The sequence below is a fragment of the Dicentrarchus labrax genome, unplaced genomic scaffold (genome assembly GCF_905237075.1).
Source record: "Dicentrarchus labrax unplaced genomic scaffold, dlabrax2021, whole genome shotgun sequence".
Lineage (NCBI taxonomy): Eukaryota > Metazoa > Chordata > Actinopteri > Moronidae > Dicentrarchus > Dicentrarchus labrax.
In genome coordinates, this window is record NW_026136707.1 from 7,841,182 (window position 1) to 7,859,100 (window position 17,919).

The 17,919-nt window shown below is 39.9% G+C and overlaps 1 protein-coding gene across 9 annotated transcripts; it reads left to right on the plus strand.

Annotated features, from left to right (window-relative positions):
* The first annotated feature begins 153 nt into the window (after nt 1–153).
* mtf1 (metal-regulatory transcription factor 1) lies at nt 154–17,212 on the plus strand. 9 transcript variants are annotated; one of them, XM_051407736.1, is made up of 13 exons: nt 169–232; nt 1,704–1,761; nt 1,824–2,183; nt 2,266–2,798; nt 6,738–6,976; nt 8,211–8,342; nt 8,756–8,829; nt 10,705–10,838; nt 11,297–11,374; nt 11,515–11,617; nt 11,701–12,368; nt 12,921–12,990; nt 13,361–17,212. In XM_051407736.1, the coding sequence occupies exons 4-13, from the start codon at nt 2,331–2,333 to the stop codon at nt 13,852–13,854; spliced, it is 2,460 nt and encodes an 819-aa protein (XP_051263696.1). In that variant the 5' UTR covers nt 169–232; nt 1,704–1,761; nt 1,824–2,183; nt 2,266–2,330; the 3' UTR covers nt 13,855–17,212. The 9 variants fall into 9 exon arrangements, with proteins under 9 accessions (XP_051263699.1, XP_051263698.1, XP_051263696.1 ...); XM_051407735.1 differs by having other exon boundaries at nt 1,933–2,183; XM_051407737.1 differs by lacking the exon at nt 169–232 and adding an exon at nt 423–737 and having other exon boundaries at nt 1,933–2,183.
* The last annotated feature ends 707 nt before the right edge of the window (nt 17,213–17,919 follow it).

A 17,919-nucleotide genomic window follows, 5' to 3' on the forward strand; every position in this document is an offset into this window, starting at 1 on the left:
TCTCACATTGTTTATGTGAGACTACCCAGCTCACTGAATCCTATTTGCCACATAAAAAGTCTAAAAGTTAAATCTTTAGAAAAAAAAAAACGTTTTCATGTTTTAAATCAGCAATAGTATTGATATTTAATTTCCCATAATTCATCACGAATGGCTGTGTGACGTTGTATGGTATCCTAGGGAGGGGATAGAAAGAAAGTGCTAAACATCCAAAGCATACATTTTAACACAGGTAAATATATTTTAATGTCCTCTCCTTTTAATCGATGAGCTTAAGCGTAAGAATGCCAGTTTATCACTTAGTAACATTAAACTTGTTATCCTTGCAGGGAGGGAGGGGGAGAGAGGGGGGGTAGGTTATATCAATTGTCGAGGGTAAACAGGCTAACGTTAACAGTTAGCTCCCTAGCTTAGCTACGAGCTAAGTTGTTGCTACCTAGCAAAGCTATGCATGTGTAGAGCTAGAAGTGATAGTTGACGTCGCTAGCGCATAGCGAGCTACCTAGCGTCCATTCAGCTGTCTGACTGACAAATGCTTCGTTGTGTGAACTCTGCGATCAAGTCGCATAGCGTTAAGGAGTGCGACTGGCGATAGACGTAATTATTTAACATAAAATACAACTTCACAAGTAAATGCGGTTTGGTGTCTGTTTGTGTAGCAGCCAGCTAACTTAGCTACCATATCTCTGTGGCTAGCAACGATGTGACCAAAGATGTACTCCGTGAAATAACGTCAGGTCAGTAATCGAGTGGATTATTGTTATACAGCCTGTTTAAAGTGTGCGGTGGACCTCAGTACCGGGACATTAACGGGGTTATTAACCGTTTAATTGTCAGTTGAACCGGGAGGGGGGGGGGACTTGTCACTGCGTGTTTATCAGGCCACTGTGTTTGTAAACCGCGCAGCATCGTGAAGCGTTAGCCAGAGCCGTGTCGAGTATGGAAAAGTTAACTGGCGCTGGTAGTGTGAGTGTGGCATGTTTCCCCTCTTTATTCGTTGCGTTTTGTGAAAGCTAACCCGGAGGAGTTTCGATCGATCACAGATCATTAAACATGACCGTTAATTTAGCCGTTAGTTTAACCGCCGCTGTCTCGTGACTTCTGTCATTGAAATGAGAAAGTTCTAGAACCCCCGTTGGGTAACGTCAGTTTCCCCTAAACAGGACAATACTGGAAACCGTTGACTTTTATTTGACGGCTGTCTGCTTTAGGAGTATTTACATCAGTAGTTAGTATGTCCCTCTCCAGACATAGTGCATATATTTGAGGCTCTGTCTAGCCAGTTGTTGGTAATTGTTCTGGCTGTCAGAACAGGCCTTCGAGATGCAGTGCTTTTTTTAGGTGTTTGAATAAACGTATTTTTTTCTAATGACCAAGCTGAGCTCTTTTAACAAGGCAATATCGCTTTTGGGGGGTCACTCATCCGGTCCACTGTTATGTTAGGAAACGTCCAAACCTCTCAGATCATTAGGGACAGGTTGCTTACTGTTGGAGAGTCAAATTAAACATGAGGAACCAGCATTCAGTTGTTATGTATCACATATTTGCAACAACCTCCCAGAAAACGGGAGGTCTGCTCTGTCTCTCAGTTAAATCTCATCTTGCACTGAACTTTAATTTTCTTACTCGTATTTATTGCATTTTAAAACCTGTTATGTGTCTTTTTGTAACACTTTGTGGTTCTCTTATGTCTTGTCTTAAAGGTCCAGTGTGTAAGATTTAGGAGCATCTATTGGCAGAAATGGAATATAATATTCATAGGTATGTTTTCATTTGTGTATAATCACCTAAATATAGGAATCATTGTGTTTTTGTTACCATAGAATGAGCTGTTTTTATCTACAGCCACCGCGGGTCGCCTTGTGTGCAGGCCGCCATGTTGAGCCTTGAGCCATGTTTCTTCTGAAGCTCAGGACGTTTTTGTTTCCGTAGAATGAGCTGTTTTTATCTACAGCCGCCGAGGGTCGCCTTCTCTGCAGGCCACCATGTTGAGCCTTGAGCCATGTTTCTACTGAAGCTCAGAACAAACCAGCGTAATTTCTCCTTTGCGCTTGGAAGGGGAAGCTGAAGCAAGGGAGTTTCAATCTGCGCACAGCTAGATGCCACAAAATCCTACCCACTGGACCTTTTATTGCCTTTTTATGTCTGATGTAAAGGTCTTTAAATTGCCTTGTCATTGAAAGGTGATATACCAAGAAACTTCCCTTGCCTTGTATAACTCCATTGCTAAGAAAAAGTAAGTAATTTTGCCGATTTTATTTTCAGGCTGTAACATTGACAGTGTGACTGTGCAGTCCTCCTTGCCGAGGAAGGAAAAGGCACCAGGGACCATGAGTGAGAATGGCCCTCATACAGAGGCGCCCATGTATTTTGAGGTGGAGGTGGATCCCCTGGAGCGGGACGACGAAGAAGAAGAAGACAAAATCCACTTTGACAAAGACGATGACCTGATCCCTGCGTCTTCATCGTCATCTGGTCGGGTGTACGACCGCACCACAGTGCTCATTGAGCGGGACCCCATCCGGCTGGATGAGGAAGGCGAAGAGGAGGGTCATTGTGGCGGCTACGAAGACGGGGTCACCTTCCTAACTGAAGGGGAAGGTGATGGAGATGAGGAGGAGGGCTCTCTGGCCTTTATGACAGACCCTGATGGCATGTCACAAGGTTATGTGCACCACACCATTTCTCCAGACCAGATCCAGTTCACAATAAATCCAGGCTCCACCCGCATGCCACGCAACATAGAGGGGGCTACTCTTACCCTGCACTCTGAGTGCCCCGAGACCAAGCAGAGAGAGGTAAGCCTAAATAAGTGCATATACCTTTTACTTTGAATGTTTAGTATAAACACAGGTGCACAATGATTTCAATAAGCAGTTTTGTTTTGTATTACCATTTTGTGCTTCGGTATAGTATCAAATGGTTCATTTTCACATACAACGCAGTTACAACACAGATGAGGGTGAAATTTGGTCAAGCAATATCATCACTAAGCAATGCTTAGTTATTTGTGCTTAGTTTTGTCTGGTTCTTGCTGAAGTAATTGCTTTGTTTGGTTTGAAGAAGCTCTTTGGTCATTCCAGCTAATCACTCAACAGGAGGTAGAGCGGGTCTAATCGGAAGGTTGGCGGTTCGATCCCTGGCTGCTGCATGTTAAAGTTTTCTTGAGCATGATACTGAACCAGTGCTAGGCATCTTTGTTTGAATGTGTGTGAATGCCCTTAGTTTGCGTTTTGTTCATGAGCAGTTGTCACCTTGCATGACGGCCGCTGCCATCAGCGTATGAGTCTGTGAAGATGGGTGAATGTGACATGTAGTGTACAGTGCTTTGAGTGGCCAGAAGACTAGAAAGGTGCTATGTAAGTACAGTCCATTTAACATTTAAATTTCCTAACACGTCAAATGGTCTTACTTTTGTTTTATTAACGTGGTTTTTCGTGGTCAAATGCAAAGTGCAGTTGCAAATACATAAATGTACTGTAAGATCTTTCAAAATTAACTTCTCCAGTAGCATGAACATGATTGCTGATTTGGCTTAGGAAAATGAGAAGATACCACCTCAATGCACTAAAGAATTCAGCATCTGTCTGTAGGTGGTGTCACCCCGCTTCCACAGTGTGTTCACCCAGTGCTGGACCTTGGCATAGCCCACTCACAACCCTATTTGTGTCCTGCTCCTATCTTTATTCATGTGGTGAATCTGCCATATTTTGACACCCATCCCAGCTTAATTAGTGTAAGTGAACTATAAAACCATCTGATAGCAAGTATGTAAAGCAGCTGCTCCTTGCTGAGTAAAAAGCAGGGGCCTGAAGGAATGCAGGGAACAATGTATTCTCCAGTTATCAACTCAACCCTGTGTTTAGTCAGTTGTTGTTGTCAAATGATACACAATATATTCCCAACTAGGAAAACGCCACATGACAAAAACATCAAAACAAGAGGATGTTAATTATTGACCAGTTACTTCAACATCTATTGCAGTGAAGAATGGGAACGGAGTACAAAATACATTTGAACCATTACAGTTTGTATAGGAGGGGCAGAAGCAGAGAAGATGCTATTTTGTATGTGCTGCATAAAATTTACAGCCATCTTTATTGACCGAGCAATATGTCCCTATTCTTTTTGTTGGTTTTAAATTTGTGTTTAATACTCTTTGACTATATATTAATGACGGGGTTTTCTGCAGTTAGATGTGAATAGTAGCATCATTAGATGGGTGGAGTTCTGGAGTTTAGTTTTTCCATAATTCTATTAGGTGACATAATTAATGTTAGTTTGATCAGTGAAGGTTAAAAAAGGCATTGTGGTTTGTTAGTCGGTGTCAGCCCAGTTTTCACACAGAGCATTTTATTGGAATTTTGTTAACACTAAGAAAATGCTAAAACTAAGAAGACGAAAAAAAAACCAAGAAATACACATTTCTAGGTATAGTAATAGGAAAATACTGGTTCTCTTTTATTGTGACTGTATGTCAAATGTGTGGTTTTTTTTGTCAGTAAGTAACTACGTAATATTTCCAACAAGACTGCAACAACAAAATGGTGCAACACTGTTGTGATGGTTCACAAGCACAGGATGCATTCTTGGTGACGTATCACATCCCTTTTTAGTGAAAATGATTTGTTGACAGAGAACTGTCTTTGGGAAGTAAACAAAGCATGAAATAATATACTGTATGTGTGTATGCGTTATTGTGTGGAGGCTTGCCAGTATTTGTTGGTGTTATGCTGAATGGCAAGCACTGTACCTCTGTATGTAATGTTGGGTTATCTTGATCACAGGGGATCATTGTGCTTGCAATGTTGGTTGGTTACGTTTAACTTATCTGCATAGTATTCTTTGTTATTGTTATGAGGCACAGAATTAATTTCCAAGAGGACAATTAACCAAACCATTCACTTAAGATACTTTCCTGTGTGAGGAAAAGTATAGGGGACATCTCTTAATCTTTATTCATCTTTAAGCTCCTTTTTGCTACTTTCTGATATTGTTTGGATTTTGCATGTAAGAAAGCCTTTCAATTGAGCGTTTACAAAAAAAACTTGCATTGTGTAGTAAATTGTGTCAGTGTCAAGTGCTGCTGATGTGAAGATGAGCAAATTGTAACGTGCATTCACTAGATAGAAAAAATCTGTTTAGCCAACTTGCCTTTTAAAAGCATGAGAATACTAGAGATAACCCAACGGTGGCAAATTGAAAATCCCAGCCGCTTGTTCAATAGGTAATGACGAGCAACATTAAGCACAGAGTGATATCGCTGAACATACTTTCTCACAACCATTTAATTTGTAATGAAGTGGTCTTTTCCACAATGCATGTGGGAGACCAAAGCATAGAATGATCTCTCACAGTATCAAACTGATGGTTGAGAAGAGTCACGATGGTGTGGGAGCTGAATACAGTACAGAGTTACAAGCTTTAGCAGGCTTCCCACGGTGGCTTTGCATGGATGTTTGCTTAACAAATGATCTCTTCCCCATCCTTAAAATCAAAATGAATGGGCTTTGACTACCCATCACTCAGATTAGTGTTTGTTAGTAAGACTGAAAGGCAAGTTAATCAGCTTTATATCACTCTCTCTGTATATCAGCTAAGCAGGTTTTGTCCTTTTCATTTTATGATTTAAAATGTAACTAGGTTTGTAAATAAATGTGTCCTGCATGTGCATTGACATTGGTAGGCTGCATGCACAATGTAGGCTTTTCACTGATGTCAGTTATTTTCCAAACTGACAAAGACATCATTCAATGCCCCAAGACATGTTTAAGTTTAACATAATGAAAAAACATCCATTAGCAAGTAAGTGTAAGTAAGTACCAAGTGTATTATCATTCACAGTCAGGCAGTCTTTTATACATTCTCCTTTTATAAAAAGGTCTTTTAGGTCAGTTGCCTTGCTTTCAAGTAATTTGTGCTTTAATTTTGGGCAAAACAAACATCTTCACCTCAAATGACTTTAACAAAATGAAAGTCTTATAAATATTTATTAGATGTTTGTTTATCGCTTTCTGTAAAAATGACATTACAAAAAAATATTCTCGGACTCTTGCTAATTTTCCCACTTTTCTGGGTTCTTGGCAATGGGGAAGTACTTTATCTAATACATGCCCGGGTAGACATGCAGTGTGTTTTGTCTTGAGAGTCATGTTTATGGTCAGTTTCATGGTGTGTGTTTTCATAAGATCCCTAAGAGTATCGAGAGAGCAAGTTGCAGGGATAATGTTAGCTGAGTAAGGGGATTTGCTTGTCGGGGTGGGCAGCCACAAGCTTCCCCCTACTGACTTTGTGTTTAATACAGGATAGCATACATTTGAAGAAGAGAATGGACGGCTTTTATTCACATAACCCCGGGGCTTTTGTGTGAGAAGAGAGCAGGAGACTGCCACACAGCAGTGAAGATTGGTCCTCTTAAAAAGAATTGGATGGGATGTATTGCAGGGGGGTTAGTCATCATTGCTGTCCTTTGTGCTCACCCGCTTCCTGTGCTGATGGGTGGCTGAGTCATTAAGTTCAAGTCCTGTCTGAAAGGTCACACTGACTCAGACTGTCACATAGTATGGCAAGGCTGGTTATTACTGAGATGAATAAACATTACTTTCTCACTAGCTTTTTGAAATACAGGTTAAATACTACTTAATTGATTTTTGATAGATGTACTGTGTATGATAGTATGATAGACAGTAGAGCTGAATTCAAGTGCTGATATCCCCCTGCCCTTCTTCCTCTATCAGGTGAAGCGTTACCAGTGCATGTTCGAAGGCTGCACACGGACATACAGCACGGCGGGAAACCTGCGGACACACCAGAAGACACACCGGGGGGAGTACACATTTGTGTGCAATCAACAGGGATGTGGAAAGGCCTTCCTCACCTCTTACAGCCTCAAGATCCATGTCCGGGTTCACACCAAGGAGAAGCCGTTTGAATGTGATGTGCAAGGCTGTGAGAAGGCCTTTAACACGTTATACAGGTAATCCTTCACACAGCTTTGTTGTTTTGTATTTTATTTCTGCTGAAGGTGCTTATCATTATCACCACTGGAGGTGTTGATAGCAGTCTCTAGTTTGTCAGCCTTCAGGTCACCTAAAAGGAGGGTCAGGGGCCAAAGAGGGTTGGGAAACTGTAGTATAAAAAAAAATAAAGATTGAATTGTATCATGATATAAAATTAAAATACACACTTGTCTACCTTTTAATAAAAAATAATACAATATGGAAATGGGCACAAAATAAGTATGTAAATGTAATTCAAATGTTTAATTTTCTTATGTTTTATATAGATGTGTGCTGTGTGTTGGGAGTCAGTATTCTTCTGACCACAGCTAGTATTTTGAAGAATATTCTTTTTTGTCTACTAATCTCAAATTTGACTTTATCCAAAGAAGGATTTGGTCAGGTGCAGAAATACACAGGATGAGTACAAACCCACAAAAAGTAAAGCAGTAGAAACGATCCTTGAAAGGAATAATACTTAGAAAAGCAGAACATTGTCATCTCAAGGAGCTCTGTCTTGTATCTTATCCCTCCCTAATCGCTAGCTTTTTTCTCATTAACTAGTCTCCCTAAATAAAAATACCCTCCTCTAATAATCCACATACTTGCTGACAACCCAGGAACATAGAGCTGATAACAAAGGATTACCTAAATCTTGTAGTTTTCATATTACTTTGCAATTTTCTTCCCCTTTTTAACTCAAGTTAAAAATGTAGTTGAGTTTATATGTAGTATTTGATGTATAATTTTTCTGTTTTTGACAACACTAGGCCCAATTACAGGGTTAGCCTATTATGACCAATGCCAGAAACATTTTTCATTGGTAGCATGCTACACACATCCGAGCCCTGGTCTGTTTTGGTTCAGTTGCTATGACAACATGTCTTGGAATAGGTGGAGCTGTGCCACTGCCATCAACTCCCTGTCAAAAACTGTTACTCAGGGCAGCCAACCGATGCCACACATGGCGGATTCTCTTCTCAATAAAATTATTTCCACTCGAAATCTTCCATGCCACCCAGATTCTCTCATACGACCACCATTGATAGAGATTGTGTACTTTTCCATCTGCTTTTAGACATTCTTAAGATAAGTGCAACAAGAATCAACACATGCCATTTAATGCCACTGTGCTTAGTTTGTTTTTCTCTGCATGTTTCCAATTGGGGTTTAATGAAACCCACTTACTATTTATTATAATTGTCTCTGCAGACTAAAGGCACACCAGAGACTTCACACAGGCAAGACATTCAACTGTGAATCAGAGGGATGCACAAAGTACTTTACCACACTCAGCGACCTGAGGAAGCACATTCGCACACACACTGGGGAGAAGCCATTCCGGTGAGCATTTCCATTATCACGACAGGTTTAACCCACCTCTAGTAGAAGATGGAGAAACTGATACTAATTGATACTCACAGAAAGCTCTTTTAGTCTGTTTGAATGTTTGCTTGTCCACACAAGCTTTTTAGTTTTTTTTTTTTCATATTAAAAGATTTTACTCAGAGTTTGTCTGATTGTGATGTTTTAGAAACTCCATTTTGGTTAGACCATGGCCCAGAATTGTAGTGAAATGCACTACTTTGCACATTAGTTTCCCATCTGTTCTACATATATATAGTTGACTATATGCATATGATGAGTAGAGTGTGTTTGTTGTTCTATCAGGGGCATGGCAGTGTATTTTAAAATTACTGTCTATTTGCATCTGGTCTTAAGCATTTCTGACATTATTTTTTTGTCTTTGCCTTCAGGTGTGACCACGATGGCTGTGGCAAAGCCTTTGCTGCAAGTCATCACCTAAAAACACATGTACGGACACACACAGGTACATATTACACATATTTCTTTAATCTAACCTTGATTCTTCTAGGGAAGCTTGAACAAGGACATGTTGATTTTGCAGCTCTGCCTGATTTGCATTTACATTGTCACCAGTGCCTCCCACTCATAGTTAATTTGAATAGTCCAAACAAATAGATTTTTACTGCAGCCTAAGACATTATGTGGATTTTATTTACTACGTCTTCCTATCAAAGGTCTGTGTATAAATGTAGTTAAAAGAGCGGTAAGTAACAGCGCTGTGTCCATGGGTACTTGTATTGATTGGTCAAATAGCTTCTCTAATTGTTGTTGGCTGTGCTCCTGGACCTAGTGGCTAAGAAGCTACGTTTATGAAATTAGGTTCTTAAGCACTTATTTTCCCACAGGCTGACTTATTGAATTTTCTTTATCTACTTGTAAACTTCCATCTATTTGGAAATGTGCTAAAGTCTCTAAACTCTTTATAAAGGAAGAGATGTGCCAGATCTTAATTCATCAGACTAGTTTATATGATTTGTACTACATCTAAAATGATTTGCTTGTTTACCTCAAATCTATTTAAAATTTAAAAATTAAAACATTCAATTGTGTTTCTTTTTTTTTTTTTTTTTTTTTTTGTAGTTTATTGGTATACTCAGTACTTTGACATAATGGTTATTTGTTTGGCAGTGTTATTATTTCTCATTAGTTTTGTGCACATGGCACTTGTAACTGAGATGTATTGTGTGTGGTTTGAGTGTGGGAGAGCCCTTATGTGTGCATTCTTGTTTATGCACATTGATCGTTTTGTGTCGCCTGGATTATTTCATTTTATTATGAATACTATTAAGTGTTTATTTCTGTTTTAAATGTCTATGCGATGGAAAAACTTGAATGAAGAAGAATCACTCGTGCTAAAGACATTTTCAGGAGACCTTGATGATTTAGACAGCAGGATTTATTGAGGCTCGATCGAGGATCCATACATTATCAGCAGTACAGCTGTAACACAGTGCAGGGCCAACCCAATTCTGAAGGTTCTCTTCTGTCGAGGGATATTGAACACAAATCTAAACCCACAAGCTCTGCTAGTGTCCAAAATATGGTTATAACTTGAACAACTACATACGTCTGAAGATCAAATTGGGTAGTCTCTAAACCTACCTACACTATCCTAAGTCACACACAATGCATAAAATTAATTAAACAAGGAAGGAAGGAAGGAAGTTCCCTGTGGCCAAGTCCTATTCAAAATTGCTTCTATGCTTGTTCATGGAGGTGCCGGCTACTGAAGAGATGGCCAGCTATTTACTCATATCCAGATGGTTTCTAATATGTGGTTCCTTATATGTGTTTTTCTATATATATATATATATATATATATATATTTTTATATATATATATATATATATATATATATATGGGTGATTCTCCCAACCTGTAGATTGAAAGAAGGTAGTGGAACATCAGACCAACCTATCCGTCTCCTAAACTTGGTCCTGTTTCCGTAATTGAGAATTTATCTTTGTTTTTAATGCTATGTAATCCATCCGGTTGAAAGAAGTGAAACATTAGATTGTCAAGCAGCTTTCTGTGTTTCCAGTTGTGTACAACATTGAGCACATTGACGCGGAGATAGTTAATAGCTGTGTATTTTTTATTGTTTTTCTGTTTTTTTTATTGTAACATAAGTGCCATTTACTTTTTTATTACAAGGGTGAGGTTTTAGTCCATGAAATGATAACAACATGTTTAGTGTCTGCAATAGGTCATTGTTTTTTCCTCCAAAGTTAGAAAGTTAAAAATAAAGTAGCAACATTTATCATGGCCAACTTATAAAGATTAAGCTGTGAATATTAGCTCTTATGTTTTGGTCTGTCTGTCTCTACTCATTCTGTAGGGGAGAAGCCATTCAACTGTCCCAGTGACGGCTGTGAAAAGACTTTTAGCAGCCAGTACAGTTTGAAGAGTCACATCCGGGGCCACGACAAAGGACAGCCCTTCACAGTCACCCTCACCCATCCGCTCTCTGAAGTGAGTCACAGTACAGAAACCTCTCTCAGTGTGTAGGACACTTTGTCGCTCTATGTTTCTACATTTTGTCATGTTCTCCATCCACAGCCTGAGAGCCACATGACACTACACCGATCAGCCATAACATTGTGACCACTGACTGGTGAAGTGAATAACACTGATTATCTGGTTTTCATGGCACCTGTCAGTGGGTATGATGTATAAGGCAGCAGGTGAACATTTTGTCCTCAAAGTTGATGTGATGTGTCTCTGACACACAACATAGCAAGTTTTATTACTAGATGGGAGACTTTCTAGAGAGCATGCTCCTTTGAATTAAAACCTTGATTTTTAAATTAACATACAATCGATGTTGCATTATTTTCCAATTTTGCTCCCCTATCTTGTTTGCATGACTCAGCGCTTGATCCCATAGCAGTGGCAAGTTTAATTAGGTCCTATTCATCTGTTAATTACAGGATGCAAATCACTCGCTATGCCTCAGTGACTTGAGCCTCATCTCTACGGACTCTGAGCTACGAGAGAACATCCATAATGTAAGTCTGGCCTTTTTCTTCAGCTTTGTCAAACAGACGTTGGAGACGGTGACTTATTGTGACACCTAAGTGCAATAAGAATTTTGAGGTAAAACAAGAGTTTCTGGCTGTTTTAACACTTAGTTTCAATTTTATTACAGGCTCAAAATTTGGATCTCAACAATGTCACCCCTGTGAAAATCTTTGAGCTCATGTTCCAGAGTCCTGAAAATAGTGTCAGCCAAGATGATTCCCATCCCAACGGTCAGTACATTTCAAAACCTGCCAGCTTAAATTGTATCAAGTTTTCTTGTCCACTGATGGAGGTCTTTCTTTTTCTTACTCAGAGAGCCTTGCTGAATCCTTCAACCTAGAGACCTCTACCCACCCGATAGTGACTGATGCCACCGCTCTCATCTCTTTCTCTCTCAATCATACCTGCTCATCTTCCTGTTCCCACACAACTGCAGTCATGGAGGCTCCTTCACAGCTCAGTCAGAGTTCTTCCACTCAGGCCTCCACCCCTGCCACTGTCACCGCTACTGTCAGCTCCACACAGCCTCCTCCTTTCATGCAACTAACAGGGCCTCAGCAGATCTCTGATGACCCTGCCCAGGCTTCTGTCCAAGCACCAAACCATGTCACCCCCCAGCACTATGTGGCACTGCCACCCACATTCCTGCAACCGGATAGTGCCGCCCAGACCACTCCTCTACCACCTCCCATCTCTGCTCCTCCTCCTGTGGCTCCAGTACTAACCACCACAGCACCAGGTACTGCTGCTGTGTCTGTTGTTGCAGCCACCACAACAGATGCTCTGGCAGCTGTGGCTCAACCTGTGCCTTTGGCCAACAACCCTGTCCCCATCTCTGGACCCGGTTTGCCTACCACACCTGCCACCATCACCATAGCTCCTACCCAGAACCTGCTGCAGCCCAGCCTGGTCATGTCTGACCAGAACCTCCAGTGGATCCTCAGCAGTGCTGCCAACAGCCAGCAGAACCCAGAGCAAGCAGTGAGTAATGCTCCCACACAGTTATTGTTCTGAGAAATGGTGACTTGATTTGTACTAGTCTTTTTTTGATTTTGTGATGTTTAAAAACATACATGCATGAAATTAAGTATTTCTGGCATTTTGTCTTTTAGTTGTAAGTATGTTAGTGTGACAGGATTGGCAAAAAACATTGTGCCGTGCACAAAGGTAATTAAAACAAATGCTTAAACTGTAATTTAACAAAGAATGGCCACCTTTTACGTATTTCAGATTCTGGAAGGCTGAGCTGTATTATAATGTTTTCAGTCTGCAACTTCATCACTAGATTCCACTAAATCCTACACACTGGTCCTTTTAATATGTAAAGTAAGCTATGATAGCTATGACTTTTAGTGGTGTGTTCATCATGGACTGGTTTTGTAAAGGAATAGGTGTAAAGTTTTTATTAGTATTACTTTTAGTACCACAAACATACACAATCCATATCCCTGCAAATTAACCTCATAATACTGTAGGGTCTCCCCAGCTTTCTTAAATCCTGCTTGAACTGTGGTCTTTAATGTTTGTTCACAGCCACATCAAGGAGGTCCAAAAGTGGAAAAGGTTTTCTTCACTACAGCCATACCAGTGGGAGGAAATGCTGGTAAGTCAATGAGTAGTGAATTATTTTAGAGACTGGCCAAAAGGCTGTAATGAAATCATAAAGGTGTTTTGACATCCAACGCAGTACTTAGCTTTGATAGGATGAATTAAATAGCAGATTGTTGTCCAAAGATCACCACTGAGATACTGTCACAACAGTTTAATTATACTTGAAATCTACTTAGCGGTTAGTCATTTCTCACTTCTCGCTTTTCCGTCTAACTTTTTTTTCATCTTAAATATTTTCATTTACTTTTGATATGCTTTGCAGTACCTTTGGAAAGCAGATTATAACAGATTGTCATCAACTTAGTCACTTTGTTTCGTCCTTCTTGTTTTCAGTGAACTTAACATTGTGTTCCTGTTTTCAGGCAACTCAGTCCAACAGATCGGCCTCAGCCTGCCCGTCATCATCATCAAACAGGAGGAATCCTGCCAGTGCCAGTGTGCCTGCAGGGACTCTGCTAAAGAGAAGAGTTCAAAGAGTGCCTCCTCCAGTGTTTCAGCCCCAGCACAGCAGCAACCATCAGAGCCCCCTCCTCCCCCACCACCACAGCCCCCAGAGCCTCCACAACATCCAGCCGCCTCATCTTCCTCATGCTGCCTCCCCGAGTCTTCCTCCAAGGTGGGTGAGGTGAGGCTGGAGGCCCCCTCTTCTTCTTCCTCCTCCTCCTCCTCCTCCTCAGCTCAGACTTTCTCCACGATAGTGAGCAGCACTGCCACCAACCCTCCCTCATCTGACGGGTTAGCCAATATGGACGTCTCGGAATTCCTCTCCCTGCAGAGCCCTGAGACAGCTGCCAACATTGAGGCTCTGCTTCTGGTCGCTGATGACTTTAATATGGCCACTGATGGCAATTCTTAGAAGAGCTGCCTTCTGAGTCTAGCACCATGTGTTTGTCTGTTGCACCCACTCATCCAAAGGCATCATTTCCACCCACATCTCGAGTCATTCTCCACAGTGGCGCCTCTTCTTTCTCCCTATATAGTGTGTGTATCAAACCCCCTGTACCTGCAGTGGATTCTGTTCTGTATGGCATTGCGCAATATATACACGAACTATGAATTGTTTTTTTTTTTTGCTGGCTCATTGCAGTAGTTGAGTTTTTAAAAACAGGATTAGTTTGCTTATTGAGATTTAGCAACGTTAATGCTATTTAATGCAGGGAAAAGGCAGTAGATCCTTTGTTATAAACTTAATCAAACTGTATATAATAACCCTCAATATCCACTCTGAATTGATCGGATGAAACAAATGAGTGTTGTTCAAGCACTGATAACTTAAGAGTTCCGTTTTCCTGGCTTTAAGGTCACACACCTGCGCAGGAAAACAAAACTTGTCGGTATATCCTTGTACTGTACTACAGGTCCTAACAAATGCTTAAAAGCTGGTATGCAACTGACCAGAATGCACTGTATATTAGAGGAATTTGCTCCAATTTTAACAAGCATTGCTCCCAGCAAGAATCTGAAGGGGTCGGCCACATAGCCCCTCATATGGCTGTCATACAATACGAAGTGATTTCCTCAGTATTTTTGTTTCCTAGGAAGACTGTTGTAGTCCAGAAAATGTGATGTGATTATTTTCTACTTCTTTTGACAGTTATTTACTCATTGAAAAAAAAAGAACCTGTGACCAGATATGCCTGTCTTTTTAAGTGAAATTAAGTCATTACATCAATAAGTTGCCTATAACTTAAACTAATTTAAAATTGTACATCTTAATTTATTTTAATGCTTGATTCTTTCGTTATACTGGTAATATTATCTTTAAGATAGCAGAGAAATCTATTAATTTATTCCAATCACTTGTATTTTTAAGTTGAGCTGTTTTTATGTTACTGAATTGCTTTTTTTCTTCCATTTTTTTATTGAGAACGTAATGGGTATTGCTAAAAGCAAGTTTGAGGAAAGAGGCACCTATAGTTGACTGCACAGTGAAGCAAATTATCCTCAAGGATCTGCTTGTTTGCAAAAATTGTCCACAATGAAATAGTAAGGAACTACTGTCAACATCCCATGTTTTATAGGGTTGTGACCCTCTCAGGGATGCATCAAGTCATAAGTGATCCTGGTTCCCTTAATTTGTTACTTAGACATAAGGTTTTCTTACCAGATGCCCCACACTTGCAGTAGCCCTACGTTTTGCTGCACTCTTCCCTGTTTATTGCACACTAACCTGTAAAGTGAGTAACCTGACAGCTTGTTAGCTGAACTGCAGCACCACTACAGACTTTTGTATACAACTGCTGTAAAGTAGCATTTAAAAAGATGGTGTCCTGGTGACAGTGTAAATACAGTACATTTTAGTGTAAACATCTTTGAGAAACTTGTAGATTATTCTAGAATTTGTATTTTTGTATAGACTTTTGAATTACTAACTCTCAGAGTTTGGAGCTAATGTATCCCTGGCATTCTTCCCCCAGTCACATTTATGCAGAAGAGTTTTTGCTGTGTTTAGTTGAATAGTTCTACTAGCAGCTGGGCTTTTGTACAGTCCCCATAGTAACAAAATATATGTAACAAATAGGCTCCTCCTCAGAGTATAATTTAACAGTATTGTTTCACATATGGGACACAATGCAATGATGATAGAGCGACGGCATTATGCCCTGTATACTAGAGTGTAGAGCTACTTGGCCTTACAACATAACTGTTCTATGAGCCTCCTTGCCTTGACAGTCTCTGCTTCAGACTTGCCATTGACATGCCAACACATTCATCGTCATTGAGTCTCAGGCAATCGCTTCCAGCAGCAGATCACAACAAGGCAAAAAGCATTGAGACAGAGAAGCTTATTGGTTTTCCTTGAATCTGTATTGTTTTCCCAACTGACTGTAAAAATATAATCAGCTACATAACAGATGCATGTGATGTGATTCTACATTTTAGGTCCAGGCAGTAGGATCAAAACCAAACTGACATGCACATCACTTTACCTATCTGGGTTGTTTTTTTCCCCCCCTCTCTTTTTCCATAATTTCAAAATGGAGCTTTCCCTCAATTCACAGGTGCCAAGAAGGTATTTAGATAATGTTGTGAAAGCCTCTAGTCACATTTTTTGTCCCCTGAACCATTCCAGATATGCAGTATTAGATATTAAGAGTGTCTCTACTTGGCTCCATTGGATTGCAAAATGGTAACAATTTACTCACCGTTTCCGTGTTGAGACACTCAATGAAATTACTGCCAGGAGTCAGACTCATACCATAAATATATATTCATACATGCATACTGTCATTGAACACAACTATGCAATTTTACGTGTGGCATTCACAAGTTTAAATATTGACTACAAGACAAAAAGATTATTTATTCCTCCCTCCAATAAATTATATTCTGCTGAAACATTATATGCAGAACTCTGAAGGCAAACGTTGCCTTTCCAATGCATACACGTTAAGTATGCTCGTTGAACTCCAGTTTATTGCATTTCATATTCCACAGTGGTGTGAATCTGGACTTTGTAGTTGTCCATCCATGTACTGTTCCCATGAATGTTGCACCACAGTTTTCCTTTTACATGCCTTTTAAAACCAACTGGATTTGTTTGAAGTACTTCGTGAATGAATGATTCTGTTTTAAGAATTATTTTGGTCAAATGTACGCAGCTTTTTCTTTTTCTTTTTTTTTGTACTTTTACACTTTATGCATAAACATGTTTCATTTGGGCCCACTCCATCTAAGTTGTCATCTCAGCCTTTCACATTTGACATCTCTCGGCTCATCTTTACCAATGAAAGTCAAACTTGCAGCTGCCCATATTTGTTTTAATCAATAAGCAGAGAAAAGGTTTGTTTTTTTTTTTGTTTTTTTTTAAACTTGTGGCCCAGGTTAGTCTATCTGAAAGTTTACCAGAAATGGTAACATCAGTAAATCACTGATGGTGACATTTGTTTGGAAGCACATTGTTTGATCACAAATGTAAAGCCACAGTGTTTTTTGGAAACAGAGTTTCTGCCATCATTTTTCCAATATGGGCAATATTTAAAAAAAAAAAAAAAGAAAAAGAACAACAAAGGTGGTGGGGGGGGGACTATATGCTTCCAAAGGAATGTCTTGACACCCAAAGAGTGATGAATTGTTGAGGATTTGTATTTTTTAAAAGAATGTATAATGTGAAAATGTTTGCTTATGCTTGTTTCGTATAAAGTATTATGATAAATAACTTTCTGAATTGAGAGCAATATAATACTAATAAAACCTTATCCTTGTCACTGAAATGTTTCTTCTGCTTAATGAAGTCTTTGCAGAGTTGATGTTCATTGAATTTATTTAAATTATATAAGCATAGGCAGGGAGAAAAAGAAAAGAAAAAGACTTCCACTTCTGGTCACTTCTGTGGCGGTAAGGACACATCCTGGAGAGACTTCCTCTGTGGGACATATTAATAACATTAACTTTCACAATCTGCAGTGAGTCACAGGGGTGTGAGGAGAGGAGAAAAAAAAAAAAAGAGATCTCACCACTAGAACATCACTTAGATCCTTTAAGTCATTCAGGACTCTGTTGCACAGAGTTATCCTGTCAGACAGATTCACCAGTCTGTCCTCAACGTCCTCCAGCTTCTGCGGAGGACAGAAACATGTTGGCCACCAGTTAATTTGGGCGGACAGCCGTCAAATGTTAAAGCCTCACACTGTGTCTGACCTGTTCGACCGGTGAAACAGCCTCATCAGTCCGCAGGGCCATTGTCTCTGCTGTGCAATCTGTAGAAGTTACAAACAGAAATGTTCATTATAATGCAACAGCTATGCTTAAAAAAAAAAAAAAAAAAAAAAAAGGCTGCATGGTTAGTTACCTGTGTCCGATGCCATGACCAAAGACATATGATTTGTCCTGTAAAACTCTATTTTCTATTGTGTCTGCGTTTTGAAGCAGGTTTCCACAGCTGATTTAAATCTCCCTAACTAATGAGTGATGAGGACGG